The sequence below is a fragment of the Ascaphus truei genome, chromosome 4, assembly GCF_040206685.1.
Source record: "Ascaphus truei isolate aAscTru1 chromosome 4, aAscTru1.hap1, whole genome shotgun sequence".
NCBI classification, from domain to species: domain Eukaryota; kingdom Metazoa; phylum Chordata; class Amphibia; order Anura; family Ascaphidae; genus Ascaphus; species Ascaphus truei.
The window spans coordinates 264,667,678-264,689,500 of NC_134486.1; the positions used below are offsets into that span (position 1 = coordinate 264,667,678).

At 40.9% G+C, this 21,823-nt stretch overlaps 1 protein-coding gene across 6 annotated transcripts in view; it reads left to right on the forward strand.

Moving 5' to 3' along the window:
* Positions 1 to 21,823, forward strand: part of ANKRD6 (ankyrin repeat domain 6) — a 204,189-nt gene that overhangs the window by 144,437 nt on the left and 37,929 nt on the right. For 4 of the 6 annotated variants that reach the window (XM_075597448.1, XM_075597452.1, XM_075597453.1 and 1 more), the window contains exons 3-6: positions 7,288 to 7,386; positions 17,791 to 17,889; positions 19,068 to 19,166; positions 19,453 to 19,551. In XM_075597448.1, coding sequence (XP_075453563.1) covers positions 7,288 to 7,386; positions 17,791 to 17,889; positions 19,068 to 19,166; positions 19,453 to 19,551 — 396 coding nt within the window. Of the gene's footprint in view, positions 1 to 7,287; positions 7,387 to 16,023; positions 16,160 to 17,790; positions 17,890 to 19,067; positions 19,167 to 19,452; positions 19,552 to 21,823 lie in introns of those variants that run through there. The other 2 variants (XM_075597450.1, XM_075597451.1) reach the window with 2 other exon arrangements.

The window sequence follows — 21,823 nt, forward strand, 5'->3', positions numbered from 1 at the left end:
TACGGAAGTAGGTGGGTGGAAGCAAGGAGGCGGCGGCCACATGTAAGTGACTTCCCATCAGGCCCGAGAGTGTGGCAAATGTATATGGGGGCGGACATTTTTGCCGTCCGCAAATTTTGCCGCCCTGGGCCCAGACCTAATGGGAAATCCGCCACTGCATACTCGACTATCTGAGGGTGGGACCTCTTCTTCAGGGATGTAACACTCACTTAGCAAGCTCAATTTAAGAAGTATCTGGTTGCTATCATAATCTCTCCCTGTATAATTGTGCATTTAGATCATCAATAAATACCTTAATATACAGTGAATTAGTAACACAGGTCTTGGAAAGTATGTTAACATATCTTAACAATATACTTGTATTGTTATTAGCAAAAGTTAAAAAATAAAGTAAACAATCCCTTTAATTAAAGAAGCTCGTATAATGATATACGACAAACTTTACTTTGCAATTAAAAAAGGGCATTTCATCACAGCACACAAAAACAATGCTAAAGAAATTGCTTATTGATTGGTTAAGTAAAATGTATAGAAGAACATTGAGATATTTTAATTGATAAGAGTTACAAAAATTAATAAATACAAACATTTTAATGCAGTCAAAGATTTTGGATAAATATAATGAAAACCGGAAAATACATTTATTTAGCTTAAAAATATACTAGATCAATGTCTTCATTAAAGCCAAAGGAAACAAGTGAACAAGGGAACAAGTCTATCGCTGCCCTTAAATTCACAAGTGCGTGGGTTTTTTTACCCCCAGAGCTTTAAACTACTGGCCTCATTATGCACTAAAGAAAAATGCCTTGATACTCCATGTTGCAAAAATCCTTTGAGAATATTATTCGTTCTAAAAATCTGACTTTGAGTGGACACAACTGCAACTGCATTCTAAAAAATAAACAATATATGTAGCAGACCCTGCAACATTATGTGGGTATAAAATAGGTACCACTGTTGCTCCTCTGCTCGTGCTAGACAGGTAATTCTAAGCAATCCCTCTGGAAATCCTGTAACCTACCGTCTGCAGCTTACCACACGCAACACTTTCTGTGTAATAAGTACTGTCACATACGGGACACCTGTGAGAACGTGACCTGCATATGGGACAAGGGTTAATACACAACTCGCAAGCTGTGCCACTTTTCACCTTCACAAAGGTCCCTCAAATGGACAATATCTCCCCTATCTCCGTCCCCATATACCTCCTGTCACGAACAACACACTTGTGAGCACGTGACTAAGGCTGACTCCCCTGTGCCACTGAGCGCGCTTACTGCACGGTGCTTAGCGAGGTTGCTTCTGACTATTTCAATTTCGTGTGTGGGCACGGACACTCACCCATGCTTGGCGCTTGCGTAAACAAACAAATCTGACTTTGAACCGCGCTCAGCTTGCCTGCAACGCCCCCCGCGCGCGCTTGCGAAATAGCGCGGACACCTGGCGCTCATGCTTGGGAGTTGGTGACGTCACCGCTCTCCAAGCATGAGCGCGGTCAGCAGCACAGGGTTAGCAGCCTTAGATACGCAACCAGAGTTAATACACACAGCTACTTTAGCCAACTCACCTTTCTGCCCGGCAAGGTACTTTCAATGAGTTCATATTAACCCCTTACTCAATTGCAATCATATCTATATGCTGCCACTACAGGTGAACCTGATGAAAGGTCCATATGCAGCTGAAGGAAGAAAAGAGCACAGTTATCCGCATCCAGAGTGCATGGAATGAAAATAGGGCAACTCCAAGTACAATAAAAACGAATATTTATTAATTAATCAGCTTACAATGGGGTAGAACAACGCACCAAACGTGAAACGCGTTGGTGCATTGTTCTACCCCAATTTGTAAGCCGATTAATGAATAAATATTTGTTTTTATTGTACAGTACTTGGAGTTGCCCTATTTTTCATTCCATGCACTCTGGATGCGGGTGGCTGTGCTCCTTTCTTCCTTCATCTGCTGATCTACACCTCTGAGGACTGCACGCTGCAGAATCCATCCCACTTGGAACTTCCACAGTCAGGTACAGGGCATCAGCCCTTTTATTATAACCTCTCTTGTGTGGGATTGTTTATTGATCATAACCCATTTGTGAATTATGTCTTTAAGGAACCATTGGATGTGGTAGCTGTGTGGGCACCACTAGGTCTCCTTTTTCCCCCTGGGATGAACATCTCTGTTAATTATACAGTGGTTCTGAAGTTTGGATTCATTTGGATGGACTTATGCTACTGATAAGCTTATTTTGTGATGCACCAACTCACCACATATCTATGAAAGGTCCATATGGCCTGAAACATTGTTTTCCACTGTTCTTGGCTGTCATATTAAATGGAGAACTTCATTATGAACTTGTGAGTAGAGCTCTACTTTGTATCTTTGTCTTATAGGAGACCTGCACTTTGAAGAAATTGTTTGTCTGTGTTGTGTTGTGTTGGCTGCACAAGCAGGGTTCTCTTTGCCTGAAACTGTTTCCCACACTTTGTTGTAAATTGATATATTTGCCAGGGTCTCAGGTCCCTCTTTATGATAGAAAAACTATGCACTTAATCCACAAAAATCTGTTGTAGCAAAATGTGTCCAAAAATGTAAATACTCTCTCCAGAGCATGCAAAAAATTAATTCAAGGGGAATGCTGAGGAAGCTTTTTGCAGAGAGAAATGTGTTGGATTTTGCCACATTGTGCTGTTCCACGGCATCCCCCGGAGTACGGCTGCTCTATGTCTCCATTACTGAGACCCAGTCTCTAGTTCCGTCAAAGACGAGTGACATCAGGTTGGTTTGAGATCGGAGCGAAGCACCAAGCATCTCGCTGCACTGACAAGCAGGAGAGACCGGCGACACAGCTGAAAACCCTGCTATGGTCTACAGCCAGAATTGATTTTGGGACCTACCGATGACAACACCTGGAACTAGAAGGGACAAAGCCGTGATATCCTTCTTTGGTTATCATAACTTGAGGCTCTTTTAAACTATTTGTTTGTGAGTTTGCATTTTTTTACTACCAATACATTTGAGTTGTTTGACTCTATTACACTACTGTATTGTGTTTTTTTCTTTTACCCTCTCTTCCTTAAGTGGAAATGTTTTTAGGTTTTTGCAGATCAGGAGTGTATCCCCGGTTTAGCCCTTCTCTTATCACCTCATGTAAACTTTTATTTATATGTCACTTCAAATTTTTGGACACTCCCCCCTTTTTTCACTATTATTAGTGTTTGTGTTTGCGCCTCCGTTTTTATGTTCTTCCCATATGGGGCAAATGAAAGACATTTTCTGAGAACATTCATGTGATTTTCAGTAAGTTTTATGGTGAAAAGATTAGTCTGGGGGCGGCTACTGACACCGCCTTCAGAGGTAAGTGTCTCGTGAATCAGGTGGTCCCTGGAGTTAAAATGAATGTAGTTCAGCTCCGTAGAGACCCCCTGCTTCAACCCTGCTTCAAACGTAATTTTTTTTAACACAAAAAAAAGTGGCGCGGGGAGTGTCTTTTTAATGTAAGTTGTGATGGGTATATGACATCTTTTTTGTTGGTCCTTCCTCCCTCCTCTCTTTCTTTTCTAGCCTCTCATTTAGTTTTGTCGTCCTTGCTTGAAAGTACTCTTTTCTTATGTGTTCAGTATCTCTAATCATCTTTTCCTCTGGTGGTTCTACCTAAAGCAAAGTTCTGGGGAGTAGATACTGTAGTCGTTGTAATATAGGCTGAGGTCTGGCCCCCAAACAAAAACTTGGTCTTGGAAAGACTGTTCCATCATTTGCATCCAAAATTGGATCAATCTAAATCCTTAATGGTGGAGAATCTAGAGTCATATTATCATGCACTTTACGTTTCTAGCATTCTTAGTCCCAGGTTCCCTATGGCAGGGGTGCGCAAAGTTTTTTTGCTACGCCCCCCCCCTGTGTGCCGGCCCCAGTGCTTGTGCCCCCCTCTCCAGTGACCCGGCGTCAAATGACGCTGAGGGTCACGTGACCCCGCAGCGTAATTTGCCGCGTGTTTCTATGACGACGCGTCATGTCCCATGACCCCGCGGTGTCATTTGACGCCGCATTGTCATAGTGACGTGACCAAAAGCCGGCTGAATGCCGGTGAGTTGAGGTTGCAGAGGCCTCACGCGGTCCCCCGACATTTAATTTAAATGCCTCGTTGAAGAGCAGGGGTCCTCTGCAACCGCCGTGCCCCCTCAGAAAAATCCTTAGTATTTTCAATTGGTTCAAATTTTTTATAGTTTTTTTTTTTTCAATACATCATTCAATTTGTACTATTTGTTTTTTCAATAGTTTCATTAGGGCTATTATTAAACACTTGTCCAAAATGTCTGAACAAGTTTTGCTACAGTCAGCATCATGAAAAATAATTGCCTACGGTCCCCTGGTATCCTATTTACTTCAACATACTGACATAACTTTGTCATATCCCACCAATATAATGTTTCCTTTTTCAATAATTTTTCTGAACTCAGAAATTCCTTTTTCAAGTCTTTGGAAGTTTTCTTAGCATAGAGTGGCTCCACTGCAGCAAAGGATTCTGGGAAATGACATGCAAATGAGCAGAAAGATATATGTGTGGTACCCTAAAATTGTGCAACTATATATAGTGCGCTCAAAAGCACAATATTGACAAAAAATAATTCTCATCTAATATTAAATATAAAGTGGATGAAGAATATAAATATTTGTCCATCTCAATCTTCATAAACCACATTATTACTATCATCATTATTTTTGCAAAATAATGTGCAAATGCCACAAAAAGCTCCAGGTTACATGACATTATGCAAAAATGGAGAGAGAAAAAAGGCAGCACACTACCCATATGCAAGCTTAGTAATAATTAGAGAGAAACACTCCCATTGGTAAAAAACTGAAAAAATGTAATGGATCATAGTGACATACAAAGGCAAGTAGCCCATACCTACGCGTTTCACACCGAGGCGCTTTATCAAGGTTAAAAAAAGACATATATACCGGAGTGTTTTTAATCTCCTTAGTAACTTAATTACCAGATCAGAACACAAAGGAGTCGTAGAAATACATTACATTACATATGCATGGGGAATAAACAGCCTTACAGGGGGATACACAGAAACATACTGGTCAGCCATTTTGGCTGCAATAAGATGGTATTTTAGCCTGTAATCTAGGAATCCATCTTGACTGGTAGGACAACTACAGGGCTTAACTTTTAATGTGCTGGCCAGGCTGCCCCTACCGTCACAATTAGTGTCTTATCTAACAGTTTGGTAGAAAACAAGTTATTTAAATAATCTAGAAAGCAGTTTCCATTATCTTAGCCTCTTTCTAGAAGTGATTTTTCCATTTTAAAATACTTCATAGCAACCATGAACTTAATGAATATAAGTTCACAGGACAAGAATATGTTCTTGTTTTTCTTATTGCTTCATCCTATTCGATAATAGATGCAAAACAACAGTGGTACTGGGTGCTTAAGTGCTGGATCACCAGTGTAAGCATATACTGATAATAAATGGAGACACAGTATTCAAAACAGGGGGAGGTTCACACTTCCAAAAATATGTAATTATAAACGGTGAGGAGTCTAATGATGTCTATGGCAAGGGACAGATGTTCCCTGAAAGCAATGAGTTGGTGAAAGTGAATACACCCCTCAAAGCCTCATTGGGATAGTCCCTACACAAAAATAATAAGATTCATACTCACATTTCAAATCTTCCTCTATCACCCCAGAATCTGTCTCTCCAAGGATGGGGTGCAGCTGGGGTGAAAATCCAAATGTAGAAAAAAGGTGTTAACAGCGCACAGCCAAAGAGAGTCAGGCACAAAGTAATGAAAAACTATTTATTGAAAAAACTTGATTAGAAAGGAGGTGTAATACTCTCCTACGCGTTTCGTACTCAGTGGTACTTCATAAAGTACCACTTCATAAAGTACCACTGAGTACGAAACGCGTAGGAGAGTATTATACCTCCTTTTTGATCATGTTTTTTCAATAAATAGAGTTGTTTCCTTACTTTGAGCCTGACTCTTTGGCTGTTAACCCCTTTTTCCCCATTCAGATAAAGCTGGATGTTCTATTAATCATAATATTATTAACAGCTGAGGATAAAATAACATAAAGATAATATATGATAAACTCTTGTAGGCACTGTCCACAAATGACATAACATACTGTTAATAATGCACTAACTTCCATTGACGTCCCTGGAAATTACAACACTAACTGTATTTTATCATGTTTTTTTGTATATAGTATAGGGGCCCATAAGTGAGAAAAGTTTTCCTGGAGTCTATCATTATGTACTCATTATGCCTTCTCAAGTGAAAAGAGGGAAAGCTAGCCTACTACCAACCTAACCCCTTTCTTGACAGTGTCCATCAAGAAAACAAGCATGGCTGCTCTCCTGGGTTTGCTATATTTGGATACTTCATCGTTTCCATTAAAAAAGGCCATCTGTGTGTCTTCCTGAACAACTGGTTTACCAATAATTAAACGTGTTACCTCTGCTCCCACCTCAAGTTCAGAAAAGCACTGTGGATTATACTGGACACATGATACATAAAGCTTGGCCCCCTGCAGACGCACTTACCAAAATTCCCTCCTACTGTCTCTTTACGTTCTCCCTACCTACCAATTAGACTGTAAGCTCCTCGGAGCAGGGACTCCTCTTCCTTAATGTTACTTTTATGTCTGATGCACTTATTCCCATGACCTGTTATTTATATTATCTGTTATTTATTTGATTACCACGTGTATTACTACTGTGAAGCGCTATGTACATTAATGACGCTATATAAATAAAGACATACAATACAATAGTAAGCGGTTATTAGGGCATCATTAGAGAAGCAATATGTTTGGAGAGTGATGCTTCTCCCTACTGGCTGTGGTTGATCATTGAATATGGTACTACTGTACTAAAGGCTATGTTTTTTGCAAACAACTTTTCCTGGTGCACTGGTGGTAACCTAACTTTTCTCAGTTTCTTATTGGTAGATTAGTAGTATCAAACACCTCAACAAAAAGAGACATGGTAAGTACAGTACAAGTAAAGCTGCACTTGAGATTAGGGTTACCTCCACATATGAATAATAAAGATTGCTATACAGGTTCAAACAAAACAAAAACACTCATCAAGTGTTCACAGTTATGGTAAAATGGGTGTTGTGGAAATGGAAATGAAAAGAATATAAAATCTACATCTTGTGTCGAAATGTTAAAACATCTCATACAGTGTGTGGTTTATAATTTACATTTATTCTTGCATTTCGAAATGCTTAAAATGACATACAGTATGTTCTTTTTTTTCACAGCAGGGACGAACCCCATTGCATCTTGCAGCTAACAAAGGACATCTTAACGTAGTCCAAATTCTGTTGAAAGCGGGATGTGATCTTGACGTTCAGGACGATGTAAGTACAAAAGACTGTATTAAAATCTGCATCCATGCCCTTTGAACTGTATCTGCAATCTGTTTAATTCACAAGCAGACTGCATACGCTCTGGGAGTTGCAAATTACTATGGTTGAAAATTGGTGCCTGACATGCTTTCTGTGAATTGACTCTTTTATTGCAAATCAAGGAGTGTTATCTTAACTAATAAAAAGTGTTGGATCAACATGCACAAAATTATTCAAATTAGGTACTTTAACATTTTGTAATGTATTAAATTCTCACAGACCTGTTTAAAATTAATTGTGCGATGTTGAGCTTGCAATATTGGACATGACGGCGATGGTTCATATACATATATATAAAGATATGCTCAGCAACTTAAAGCTGCAAATATGCACTACTGCAATTTGTATTAGCTTTTTTTATTTGCATTACCTTTATTATGGGGTTTTATCCCAAGCATGAGGTTCCCAGTCTTATCCATGGTTCAATAGATTTTCAGATATTTGTCTCAGCTCATTATTACATTTTAAGGATAATAATTAGCCGGTACGTCAAACTAGAAAGGTACCCTCGCTCAGTCTACAGTATGTGGTATAGTCTAGGGTTGGTGCTGGGCAGGGATAATATATGCGAACAAACTAACCAGGAAGAGAATCCCAATCAAATAGCACTCATTGAAGAAAGAATATCTGAGAATACAGAATACACTAAAATATAACTTATTTACATCATATTTGTAATCTATAAACTAGGCACTCGATCTGACAAAAAGGTCAGCACATTGGGTATAAAAATTACTTTTCGCCTTGACAAAGCGTAGCCATTACGCGAAACATATGTCGGCAGGTACAGACGTCCATTGATTACATCACAGGCGAAAGCGATGTCTATCATGGTGGTTGCTGACACTGCCCGCTGGTCCCGTCGATAGATTATAGATTACAAATACTGATGGATGGGTGACTGACTCATGCTATGAAACCAGCTGCAGGACTGTACTACATGGCATAGGATAGTCATATATGCTTCAAGAGAGATACAAATTAACTACGTAGTATTGATTCTTTGTAATAACATTTTCAAAAGGTGCATGACTTGTACAGCAGAGGCAGATTCATTACTTAGGTGTAAGATATCCCTAAGGTTGCAGGCTTTGTAAATATTGTATATAGTGATACTCTCAACCATTGCAACCTCAATATAGGTCTAATCCTTTAGAATCCACCTGTGACCATAAAATAGGTCAAGTGATCAAGAGATCAAGAGATCAAGAGATAAGAGGCAAGTCAGACGGTTCATTTTTATATTTATTTGGCAGCATTTTGAGTCATTAATTTGTAAGGTCTGACACCACACTTTGTAATAGGTCATGTAAATAAAAGTTATATTTGAGTGTATTCTGCATTGTCAAACATTCTTTATTCGTAGGGGTAATGAGTGCTATTGGACTGGGATTATTTTCTTGGTTAGTTTGTTAATAATTAGCCTGCGAGTAACGTCATTGCCGGAAATACAATATATAGGAAGAATGTTATATTTTACAAGACACAGCAGGTTGAGCTCTGGTGACTTCTTTATTCATTTAAGTGAGACATTTCTCCATACACTGCAGAGATAAATGAGAATATTCACAGGTGGTGTTAGGACCTGCATACTGGTCATGCTGTGACGTGGCTGCAGGCTTATAACGCTTTGGCCAAAGGGTTTAACTAAATGACCCTTACTTATGAGAATACAAACATTTAAGTATTTAACTACAGTATGTATTTTTTGTTATATTGGATGTAGCATTGGGTATTTTTGTCTTTCCCTGAGATATATACATCCGTAGTGGGCGGCGGCAGCCGCTCTGGGGGTTTAAAGGTTCTGGTCATACAGGCCAATCGGAAGCCACAAGGGATGATGTCACAGGTTCCTATTGGCCTGCTTGACGCGGGACATTTAAACTGCCGTTATGTTCTTCATACATAATCCAGCTGGAGCTGCTGCCATCACCCCCTTACGGTGGTATATATCACAAGAAGCAGGGGGTCCCCAGAGCTCAAATTAACAGAGTTCAGATCCGGAGACCTCTTGCTTCAAACCTCAGCAGGATTGCTGCTTTAAGGATTAAAATCAAGTGACATTTTTTTATTTAAAATGACCAGACACCTGCAATGAGTTTCAAATAATTTTTTAATTAGTTTGTAAACATGGAAAGCTGTGATATCAAAAACTGCTGAACAGGAGTTTGCACTATATACAATATAAATGTGAATACAAATGCGTAAAAATACTTACATACTTCAACATTTTTAAAACAGCAAAACATGACAAATGATATAAGGTTTTGTTTTTTTAAATAAATCAGTGTAGTAGTATAATAAGATAATGCTGACAGCTATTTTGTTTATTATTATTTAAACTCCTAATGCATCCTCTTTCTCACCCCTCCTCTCCCCTTTCTACCTCTCTTCCCCTTTCTCTCCCCCTCATCTCCTCTCCCCCCCTCATCTCCTCTCCCCCCTTTTTCCTCCATCTCATTCCCTTTCTGTCCCTCTCATCTCCTCTCCCCCCATCTCCTCCCCCTCCCCCACATCCTCTCTCACCCTCGCCTCTCAACTCTCTCTCCTCATCCCTCTCCTCCTCTCTCACCCCCTCCTCTCCCTCTCATCCCACTCCTCCTCTCTCTTCCCCTCCTCCTCTCTTACCCTTCTCCACTCACCCCCTCTCCACTCACTCCCTCTCCTCTCACCCCGTAACAATGCCTACCTGGTTCGGTAGAGGAGGGCCGCAGGAGCGGAGCAGGGCGGTGGCAGAGGAGATCAGCGGGAGAAGGGGATGTGGATCTGGCAGAGCGGAGCAGGGCAGCAGAAGAGTTGGATGGTGGGAGCGAAGCAGGGCGGGAGAGGATGAGGACAGCCGGGGAGGAGCTGCGCTGTAACAGCGTCAGACACTAGAAGTCAGTGAATACTTCAGAGTCGGACCGCTGCTGCGCACTCCTCCCCAGCCATCCTGCTTCGCTTCTGCTCTGCTTCGCTCCCGCCACCCAGCTCCGCTGCCATCCTGCTCCACTCTAGCGACCCTCCCTCCGTCCTCCTCTCCCACTGCTCTCCTCTGCCACCGCCCTGCTCCACTCCCGTGGCCCTTCGTCTTCTTCTCCCACTGCCATCCCCCTCTTCCACTGCCCTGCTCCGCTCTCGCCATCCTCCTCTCCCAGCGCCCACCGGTTGCGCACCCCTGGGTTAGAGGTTGAGTAAACACTACATTGACAACCACCTCCCAATTTAGATGCCCCAGTTGAAATGTAAATTCTTCTTAATTTCCAAAGAAACCAAAACAGACAAATGTTTTCCTTAAGTATTATTACATGTGTTTAAGAAAGACAATTACAATGTAAGTTGTTTCACTTACATTTGAGCTCTCATACATACTCTACCTTTAGATGGGTATGAATGCACCTAAAACATTGTTTATGCAATAAAGATATAGATCCATATTTACTAAACAGTGCTAGCAGTTCAAGTGAATGGACCATAAAGGGTCCTCTGGCGCCATAAGGGGTCTTATGGAATATCACTGCTTACAAGCTATCCCTTAACGTAATACAATACAATACACCTATTGAATAATTATCATCATAGGTTTCAGATTTAAATCATGAAACAGTATTGCATATTAAGATCTACTGTATGTCTTGTACGCTGAAATGTTAAGCAATTAATACATTCACCAAAGAAACCAGTAGCTCAATCACACGTGAAGAATTACTGTAATCTTCTCAACAAAAGGTCCCCTGGAGCTTAGCTGCGGCACTAAAAGTTACGGGGTCCCACCCTTTCCCAAGATATTTCATTAGGAAGTTCTCTTACAAGAATTTAAGCCTGGGAGAAACGCGTGGGAGGCCACTGGGGTGAGCCTGACTCTAGGTTCCACTAGAAAGCCATGACAAGCTAACATTCCAACTTCTGATTGGGTGACCCTGCAGCCATTTTAGTTTAGTAGTGGCAAAAATACAAACTGAAATATCGCGATGAATAAGGTCTTTCATTTCTTTGTGGCATTTGTGCATCATCTCTTGGCATCTTGATAAAAGAGCACATACCACAGGACAGATATCTTTCTATATATGGGAAAACATTCTTTACTAAATATATTACAGCCACTCACAAGGCAGCTGTTTTTCTCCAGATTTATGTCTTGTGGTAGGTTTGCGGTGTCTCCTTCTCACAGTTGCAGTCTACATTTTAGCTTTGAATTGCAATAGATTTTTATACTTGAGCTTCAGTACTTCTTCAAGCGGTCTCATGTTAAATGTTTTAATCTCCCTACTCTCACTGGTCAAAGTACGATGATACCTTGGAGTAATGAATTCTGAGTACTACCATTTGTTTTGCCAATCGAAAAACATATATTTTTTTCATGTTATAGAAATAAAATAGCATACATGTTTTTGTAAAATGGGTCCCAAAGAGCTTATATAAAAGGTCGCTGGTCTTCTGCAATCAGTCTGAGACTCATTAAATTGTAGTCATACCTCCACTCTTGAGACGTACTGTAATATGAATAGACCTGGCCCTCACAAACAAAGTCACAAATTATAAAAATATAGGCAATAGTTAGTGCCTCCAGCAAAAATGTTGAGAACCTCTCATCATACGACAGAAGTAAATTAGATAAACTGGGTGAAGGTGGGCACTAAAATGTCAATGGTCTTTTGAAATCAGTCTGAGACTCACTAAATTGTAGTCATACTTCCACTCTTGACCTCAGGAGTGTAATCTTGCGACCCAGAGTAAGAAAATGTTTCTTTGTCGTTTTTTTTAACCTTTAAGCATGTGGGCAGCCAGCGACAGACTGTTTCTTCTGTGAGTTCAGGCAGATTTGTGAGTGGACAATTACAGTCTGTGGGGGAGATTATTTAACTATGATAGTCAGTCCGTGGCAGTTAATGCGCAATAGCGGCTATTAAAGTTATTAAAGTGTGATTTCTTCATCATCCCTTAAATCTCTTAACTCTGCTGGTTTAATACTATTATATTTATTCTGCTTTGCCAAGTAATATTGTAAGTTCTGCGAACTGACATTTTGATGGTCTTCTTTTTTTTAATTAGTAATACATTGTGTCCTTTTCTAATTACTTTACAATATTCTTGTAGGCATTGCCAGTAAATTTACTTAGCACTGCTGTATGTCTGCTTGGCACCACATCATCCTCCATTAGTTAACGGAGGCTCAGCAACACATTACTATACTTCTATACTTACTTGTGTAAAACAGCTCAATTTACGCTGAATATTTAACAATTTTAAATACAGTATATCTCTTTGTAAAGAATTATTAAATGGGTTATTACTGCGCCTTTACAGAGACCAGTGCAAATTTGACGTACATTTAGGGATCTTTTTATTAAGGCAATTTTTAGCAAAATGGGTGTGTTTAATTTTGTGTCACTCTATTAAGGTACTTTGCCCCAAATTCCCCCATATGCATCAACATGCATTTTGGAAAGTGGCAGCAGGAGGAGTTAAGGTGGAGTTACATGCTGCACATACTGTTTACTAAGCAGTACTATTCCACAAAACACTTTCTAGTACCGGAAGACACCTTACTGCCTATTCATGTGTATTGGCAATACTGTAAGTAATGTCTTCCGCTGCCTGAAGGTGTCTTATGCACTAGCACTGCATAGTATAATAAACTGTTTCTGTTTGGTATAACCATGAGCCCTCAGGGAGACATAGCCTGAGCCTTATGTGAAGGGGCACCTTGACCATTAGGGCAAGGCTACCCCCAATCCTCCATTTATTTCCATTCCGTAGGGGCTTCTGGGAGGATAGAGATGCAGCCTGGGGTCTGGCCGGAGAGAGGTAATACAGGAGCCAGAGCGGGCATTTTGCGTCTTTCCCGCGATGAATTAACAACATGTACGTCTCGGTGTTGCAGGAGCTCCTCCAGCAGCTCCAAGCAGAGCCCCATCCCCGGGATGTAGGTTACTGCAACAGCGTTTTGAGTTAAGGAACTGTAGGAGGTGAAAGCGAGGCTCCATTGGAACCCTCCAGTGAACCACATGGCAGGGAGCCAAAGCGGTGCACACACAGGCGTGCTGGGTCCCCAGAGAGCTTGAGTATTGATGCTGAGCCTGCAGTGTCGACTGATCGCAGCGGGAGACTGTGCAAGTCGGCTGCCATATCTAGCTGGGGGTAAGAGGCGGGCCCTGGGACCCAGGCCTACTGCTCCCTCCTGGCATCCCTCCCCTTTAGTGAGTGGCCCCCATAGGGAAGATAGAGGAGTGATCCTCTTCAAAGCCCCCCTGGGTGTTGAGGTGCCATTGTTGGGCTAACTCGGGGGAGGGGGAAATTGGCCTCCTCAAGTGTGCAATTGGGGGCAGTGGCCCCCCAGAATGAGTTCCACAGCAAACAATGGTGGCCAGAGGACAGGATGTTGATGGACTAGCATCGCAGAATGGGGGTGAGCCTATTGGGAGCGGGACCCTGCTTTGGGACCTGGGAGCTAAGGGATGTTCCGTTAGCTCTGGAGAGCCACTCGAGGGGTCCTACGGTTGTCCAAGGGGGTGCAATGATGCCAGAACTCACACCCCGGGCTGTTGCAGCCTCCAGCATGGCAGCATTGTGGGATAGGGGCCACCCTTTGCTGGCGGGGTTCAGCTCCTGCCCAGGTGGGCTAGAAGTGAGGGGTGGGGCGGCTTTCTGCCTCAGGTTGAGAGGCTGTGGTTGCACTGCCTGGCTCCGCGGTGAGCCCTGCTGAGGTAGGGAACGTTTCTGATGTTTGTTTTAAGGACACTTATACATGCGTCACCAGCCCGTTGGGGTTGCATTTACCAGTTGAGGTGAAGAAGATCTAAGGGAAGAGGGTGGTATATTGAACTATTATTTTTGCTGCCAGGCTACATGGAGGCTTTAGCGAGGTCTAGCAAGAAAGGCGAGGCTAAAAAAGAAGATATTAAGAAAAGGTTATTCCTCCAACGTTTTCTAATTGGTTCCAAGCATTCTCCATCCTAACTAGTGTAATTGCCGAAAAAAACCACCCCATATTGGCTCAGTTCTGTTTAAATACCAAGACATGGTGGGGTTGGCGCAGAGGCAGTGTAGCAGGATGGATTGGTGGCAATGATGCTATGATGAGCAAGTTTGGCGGTGTGCAAACAATTATCTAGGGATGCAAAGGATATGGATTTGTGGATTGAGCTAACAACACCGAAGCTGCCCCTCCCCTCCCCCCCCCAAGGACAGTGGGTGGTCCGTCGGGCTGGTGGATGGTATTAATGAAGGTCATTGCTGAGCCTTTACGGAAGACCTGTGCAAATTTAGCAGTTGCTGCTTCTGGCATGAATGTTCATTCTGTGGCAGCACTCACCCCATAACCAGATACTTCAATAAGGGCAAGTTTGGGGGGGTGGGAGGCAGGCCTTCACAGTGGGATTTGGCAAAGGGGGGTGAAAGGTGACCCGGGGCATTTGATTTATCTGCCGGCCCTCCTCCCACTGTGTCACGTGATGGCGCTTTGTCTTGCTCATGCATCGCAGTGTGATGTCGCGTCGCCATGACACTACGCCGCCTATAGAGGAGGGCCGCTCTGCCAAAGGGAAGTCTTGGAGGCCGAGCTCTCTCTCCCAGCCATCCGTTTAATTATAGTGGGGAAGAGCGCGGGGCCTGTGTAACTGCAATGTGTGAATGCCGTGAGCCGGTGCTGGGGATGTGCAGGCATGCGGTGGGATGGTGCAAGTCCGAACGCCCGATAGGGCAAGCTGGCCCTTCTTCTTGGTGTATAACATAAAATTATTTCCAGGAAGTATTATTATGACAGCTAATTAATGTCAAATAGGTGGTTGGCAACTTCTGCAAACGTAAGCTTTTGTCCCTCTGTGACCTCATCTCTGTTGTAGAAATAAAGTAAAAAATATTATTCCATGTGTGACCACCTTACAGCACCATTGCCTTTAAAAAATAAAATATATATTTGCCCTCTAGGTGGGAAGCAGGGGATCTCCAGAGCTGAACTGCTTTCATTTCAGCAGTGGGGACCCCCTACTCCCCGTAATCTCTGGCATGTTTTAAGATCCCACATCACACTGGCCAATAGGAAGCTGCAAAGGATGACATTGCTTCTTCCTATTGGGCCGCAGGACACGGGACCTTTAAATAGACATTTGTTGTGCCCAGCTGGAGCTGCTTCTGGCAGCCTTTTCCGAGATATGTATCCCTGGAAGCAGGGGGTCCCTGGAGCTGAAATCAATGTGCTTAAGCCCTGGCGAGCCTCTGCTTCACAACTAGTAACAAATTAAATAAAAAAGGAGGTAATGCCACTTGAGTTGTAAATCTAATTTTATTGTCATTCTAAATTTGTATAGGTCAAGGCAACAAATAGGATCAAGTATCGGTTTGCTGATGATGCCGACAAGTAGCATTCTCTTGATTAAAACTACAGTACTTGCCTTAGAGACATATTTTTTCTCAAATTTCCCAGCACCAAAATGCAAGCGATTTGTTGTAGACTGACCTCTGGTGGTGCATAGAAAAATATAATGATTGTGATGTCCAGCTTGCATTGTAGTTAGAATAAGTAAACCTGGGAACTAATTGTTTTCTTCTCTCTGTCTATGCTGCAAACCCTCATTGGAACTTCGCTGCACTCTGCGATTGGTCCATGAGGGCGCACACCGCAAATGTCTCACACATAGTGAAAGAGGGAGGTCCCATGTTGAAAGGAAGCAAGAAAAAGAGAGATGAGAAAAAGCAGTGGAGGAAAGATAGGAGAGAGCATAGAAGATCAGAAAAAGCAAAGGAGGTCAGAAATCTCTCTTATACATTGAGCCTCGTTTTTGCTTTTTGTACCAATAATCCATTGGGTGCTACATGGGTTAGCAATGCGATGCAATGCGTCGCTGACCTGTCTGGCCTTCAAGAGGTCAATATTCATGAATAATACTTAGGTTAGCGTCATATTGTTGCATTGTGGATTGCACACTTGCATGGGCTGTATTGAGTTATGCCGTGATTCATTCTACTCCAGAATATCAGTAACCTTCTAGGGTCAGGTAATAAAACCAACCTGAATCAGATTTACGTAATTAGAAAATTCTGTATGTTTATAGAACATTACAGTAATGGCCATAGCTCAGATTGGCATTGTATAAACTTTTAATAATCATCGGTTGATTTATATTTTCATATTTTTATGTGTTTATAAAATGTATTGATTTTTTTTTAATGTAAACTGTGTGACAGTTATGATCTATTCATATTCTATATTAATTGTTTTAATGGACTTAACACATTTTATTTTTCATTTAGTTGAGCACAACATTCCCTCCTTGTGTCCTTTCTGGCTCTTCTATTGATTTCATCTTTCATTGTTTGAGCAGAGGTTAAATTTAAAGTGGGGAATATTGATTAGTGTTTATTAAGTGGATTTAATGGTGTTTCTTGGTGTAATCTACTTAAAGACCTTGGCACATATTTACAAAGAGGTGCTATTCCGCAAGACCCCATCCAAGGCAGAAGTACAGTGAATTTGTGTTTGTTTCTCAGAAATACTACATTACCCAACTATCTGGCGTGGCCAATAATTGTTTTATCAGAATTGAACAGAGTATGTGATCCGTCCATTGGCTGCAGGGCAGCAAACTTGTCAACTTCATCAACAGTATCAATGGAGGACTAGGACATGGGAAATGACTATTGCTTTGTATTACATGTTCATTTCGGCTCTGGTTTGTGAACGAGCATTGTTTAGGTGCACTTGCTTTCATTTATTTAAGAGTTTCTGGTTTCTGCTCATATAAATTGTGGTCTAATTAAATGTCCTCAGATTAACATGAAGATGCTTGGAACATGTTCTATTCCTACAATAACCTAATGGCTATTTAAAGAATGTGGCACTGTTGCAACAATCTGATTCACACTAACAATGTTCAGGATTAAATTCCCTGTGTACAATTCCCTGGGTTGTGGTTGTACAGATTAATATAGGTTGCATTATATATAGTGGAATCAAAGATTGACAATATGTGTGCTGTATAAGTGCAATTTGTTTAGTGGTCTCCAGACTCTGATTACACACCGGCTTTGATTACAGTTCTTTCCATACAGTAGTCTAAAATCAATTTGAATGGATTTCCCAATAAGTGCAACGTCTTGAGATAATAAAGGGTTATGCAATTGTGCAAATATCCTCAGTTTGCATGTTCACCTTGTTTCCCACAATCCTGGTCTGCCAAAATCCCTTACTATATGTGTGTTGTGATGTCAACCCCAATGAAAGCAATTTTAAACCCCATAAAAGAATCAGAAGGATTTAAACCTGTTTTGGGGCATTTTAAGTGCCATCAAATGTATTACTCCCACAGTCCTGATTATTTCGTAACTGATCATATTGGCTGAAGGGCAATTTAACAGGTATAAATGTCATTTTTTTAGGGTGACCAGACAGCCTTGCACCGTGCAGCAGTTGTAGGAAATGGTGACATCCTTGTAGCACTAATTCAAGAAGGATGTGCTTTGGACAGACAAGATAAGGTATTGCAATAATGGAATCTATTGCCATAGGCATGGTTTTATACAAGTAGGATATCAAACTACATTGAAAATGTTTAACATCTAATAAACCTGGCAACAATTCAGACCTGTAAAAGAAAATGGTAAGATAAAAAAAAGTTGTGGTACTGTATATATTGTATTATTGTTTGTTATGTAAACTTTTAAACTTTGGAACTTGGATAATAATTATACACGTGTGTGTGTGTGTGTGTGTGTGTGTGTGTGTGTGTGTGTGTGTGTGTGTGTGTGTGTGTGTGTGTGTGTGTGTGTGTGTGTGTGTGTGCGTGTGTGCGTGTGCGCGTGTATGAAACTCCCATTGACTTAAATGGGGATTTTGGGCAGTTCGCCGCTTTGGGGCTTAATAAATAACCCTTAGGTTGTTATTCAGTGTGCTACAGTATAAACTATAAAGCATTTCCCCAGTGCTGGAGAAGAGTTTCATCCAGTTCATTTGAACAGAGCTGAATCCTTCCCTAGAATTGGGCTGCTGATTCACAGCAGTTTCAATAGGGGCCTCAACGTGACTTTTTCATTCTATTAAATCTGGAAAAAGGAAAAGTGTTTGAGTTGCATTGTATGGCATAAAGAATACACTGATGACGACAGCTATTCCAGTTTCCAGCTGCTGACTTTTTTTCACCTGCCCCAGAAAACATCTAATTAGAAACACATTTTATTACACAAATGTATTTAAAAATTATTTTTCTACCTCCATGGGTCTCATTGTAATAGATTTTTGTATTTCCTTTTTAAGCAACATTGATGACAGTGGTTCAAAGTCATGTACTGTATGGTAATGTTTTTTTTTAACAAAATGAATACAAATTTTGTGTTTTTATAAAGATGTTCTGAACAAGTGGAGTATTCAGTGGATTCCTGATTCTGAATGCAGTACCGTAATATTTTTTTTAAAAAAGGCCCCTGGAGCCACAAATCTCACACAAAGCCAAATTGATGAACAAAGTTTTCATGAAGTGCTTATAATTGCGTTTATGAAGGCTACATTTCAATATTCTAGAGAAATAAATCCCTATTAAAATAAAAGTGGTGTTTCTCTCCAAGCAGTTAAAAATAAAACCTCATGAGCAGCTATGGGGGGTGGGGGGGAAGCGGTCTCGTGGTCTTGAATGACTCACCTGCTGTCGTGTTTTCTGCAGGATGGTAACACTGCTCTTCACGAAGCCTCTTGGCATGGATTCAGCCAGTCTGTCAAACTGCTTGTTAAAGCCGGTGCTAATGTTCTTGCCAGAAACAAGGTGAGAACTATGTCAAGCATCTATCATTTCTCAGTGGGATTACTTGTATTTGTATACAGTGTTACTTTGTGGCAGTCTTCCTTGTCAAAGGATTATCTGGTAATTTTGGAATTATAGTTAACTTTCCCTAATGTTTTAAATGTCTCAGTTTCCATTGGGAACATTTTCCTCTTTATATATATATATTTTTTTACCTTCACTGACTAATCCGAGAGCTCAGACACAGTTACTGTGTTCATTGTTTATAACATGACCTGTTAGGGTATTTATTTGTTCTCTTCATAAGGCAGGTAACACACCTCTTCACCTGGCCAGCCAAAATGGCCATTCCCAGAGCAGTCGCATTTTATTGCTTGCAGGATCTCGGGCAGACTTAAAAAATAACGTGAGTAAATATTTTTATTTTGTTATATTGAAATAAGATCTGATGTAATGTTATTTTGCCAGTATAGAGTTTTTACCAACATTTTAGACTACATCAATGCTAGAAATTAAAGGTGTTATATGAAAAGGTATCAGTGAAATACATGTGTAATCTCTTATTTCGTCCCATTTACCACTTAGATTGTAAATTCTGCGGGCAGGGACTCCTTTTCCTAAAGTGCATATTCCCACTATGTGTTATATTATCATGTCACGTGTATAACTGCTCTGAAGCGCTATGTACATAAATGGTGCTATATAAATAAAGATATACATACATATCTACATTTCTGTAAGAAGTAAAAAGTATAGAAATGGTAGTAGGAAAGTAAAATGGTTAGGTGACTGACTGACTGTGATTGATAACCTGAGACATCATCTGACCTACAGTGGCGGCCGCCTTTATCCTAATGTGGCCGTAGCGGCACAACTCTGATAACCGCGGGCAGATGCAGTATATATTTTTTTTTTTCGAAATATGTTCCGGTATTTTAGCGCTCGTAATATTAGCATATTCTTAGCGCTGTCTGCAATACTGCAATACATCTAAAAACTCATGTGGGCGTTCGCGAGCTGTTGTCTTCAAAGTCTAATACTGTAGCAGTTCAACCTACGTCAGTACACAGTCTGCGTGTGCGCGCGCAGTAATTGTAAATTTGCATATTTATACATGCATATATGTCTCATTTCAACATTGTTGAAACGCATAGGTGTGTACTGTAACAGTATCACATTTCGGCATATATAGCGCTCTTCCCTCGCTCGCCCCCGTACACACACACACAGGATAATGTACTGCACTGCAGTATTTCAACTTCTTATCTACAGTACACCTCTCCCACGCCATTCCTTTGAACGGATGGCTTTCTGGTTTCAATCACATTCCTGTCATCACATGCCTGCGTGTATAACGTTCAGTTTTGATTTACTGTATTCTTCTGTGTTGATTATTAATGCTCATTGGGGGAAAAAAGTTCAAGAGTGACCAAAAAAAAATAATTTAATTTTCCTATTGTTGGCTTTGAGTCACCTAACTGCGCCTGCATGTAATCCTCTTTGGGAAGGGAGCTGTAGTTGATTATTACTGCGCATGCGGGAATTGCTTGCGAAGTTCAAGAGTGACCAAAAAAAAATATTATTATTTTTTTTCTCGTCATTTTTTATTATTATAAAAGGACAATTAGTTAAAGAGATACACAGTAAAAACAGTGGGGGGAAATGAGACACGGTTACTGCACTTACTCCGCTGGCGTCTTCACCCAGTTGATACCGCGCTCAAGAATATGCGCTGTTGACGTGGTGTGCTTCGGATCGTTGTCCTGGTAGAAACGGTGACCATCTGGGAACTCACGTGTGATGTATTCCACAATCTCAGGCACAATGTGCTCTTGGAAAAAAGCTTTATTCATGATTCCTATAACAAGAAAAGAAATGTGCTCAAAAAACTGCACACTAGTACAGTACAGTGCATAAGGCAAAAGCGTGTGACTTATTTTACCTTCAAAGATGACAATGCATCCTTGTCCACGCCTAGAGATGGCACCCCACACATGCATCTTCACTGGGTGTTTTGGACGCGGCTTCATAGATATGCAACCTTTTTTGTGGAATGCAAAGGTGGCAAATCTCTCCAGCGAAACAGTAGACTCGTCAGTAAAGATGCAATCCTGGAAAGTTTCTCCACTGTCGATCCATGCTTGGGCCTGGACCACTCTCTTGATCTTGTTAACGTCCCTTATCATAGGGTACGCTCTATAATGACAAGGAATAATTTTATAGGTACAGTACAGTTTCTTAAACAACACTTTAACCTCCTGTACTGTCCAGTACTAACCTCACATGTCCATATTTCCATCCAATTCTGCGTCTCATCTTCTTTATGCTGGTCTCGGATACAGTGAGATTGTGATTTTGCAGCAGAGTGTATTTGACCCTTAAGGCACTCTTCTCATCATTCTCTTCACTTATTTTGTCAACCAGAAGAGTTGTCTCCCTACAGTGTACAGAAAAACAACAATCCGGTAAGTTACAGTGCAGTAGGCCACAAGTACAGCACATCATTTACAGTAAACAATAATAGATGCAGCAATATAAACAATAATAGATAGATATAATATATTATATAGTAATATAAATAAATAGAAATTACCATAATGTTAGATGATCTATACTATATAGTTATATTTATATGCAGCAATATAAACAATAATAGATAGATATACTATATTAAATAG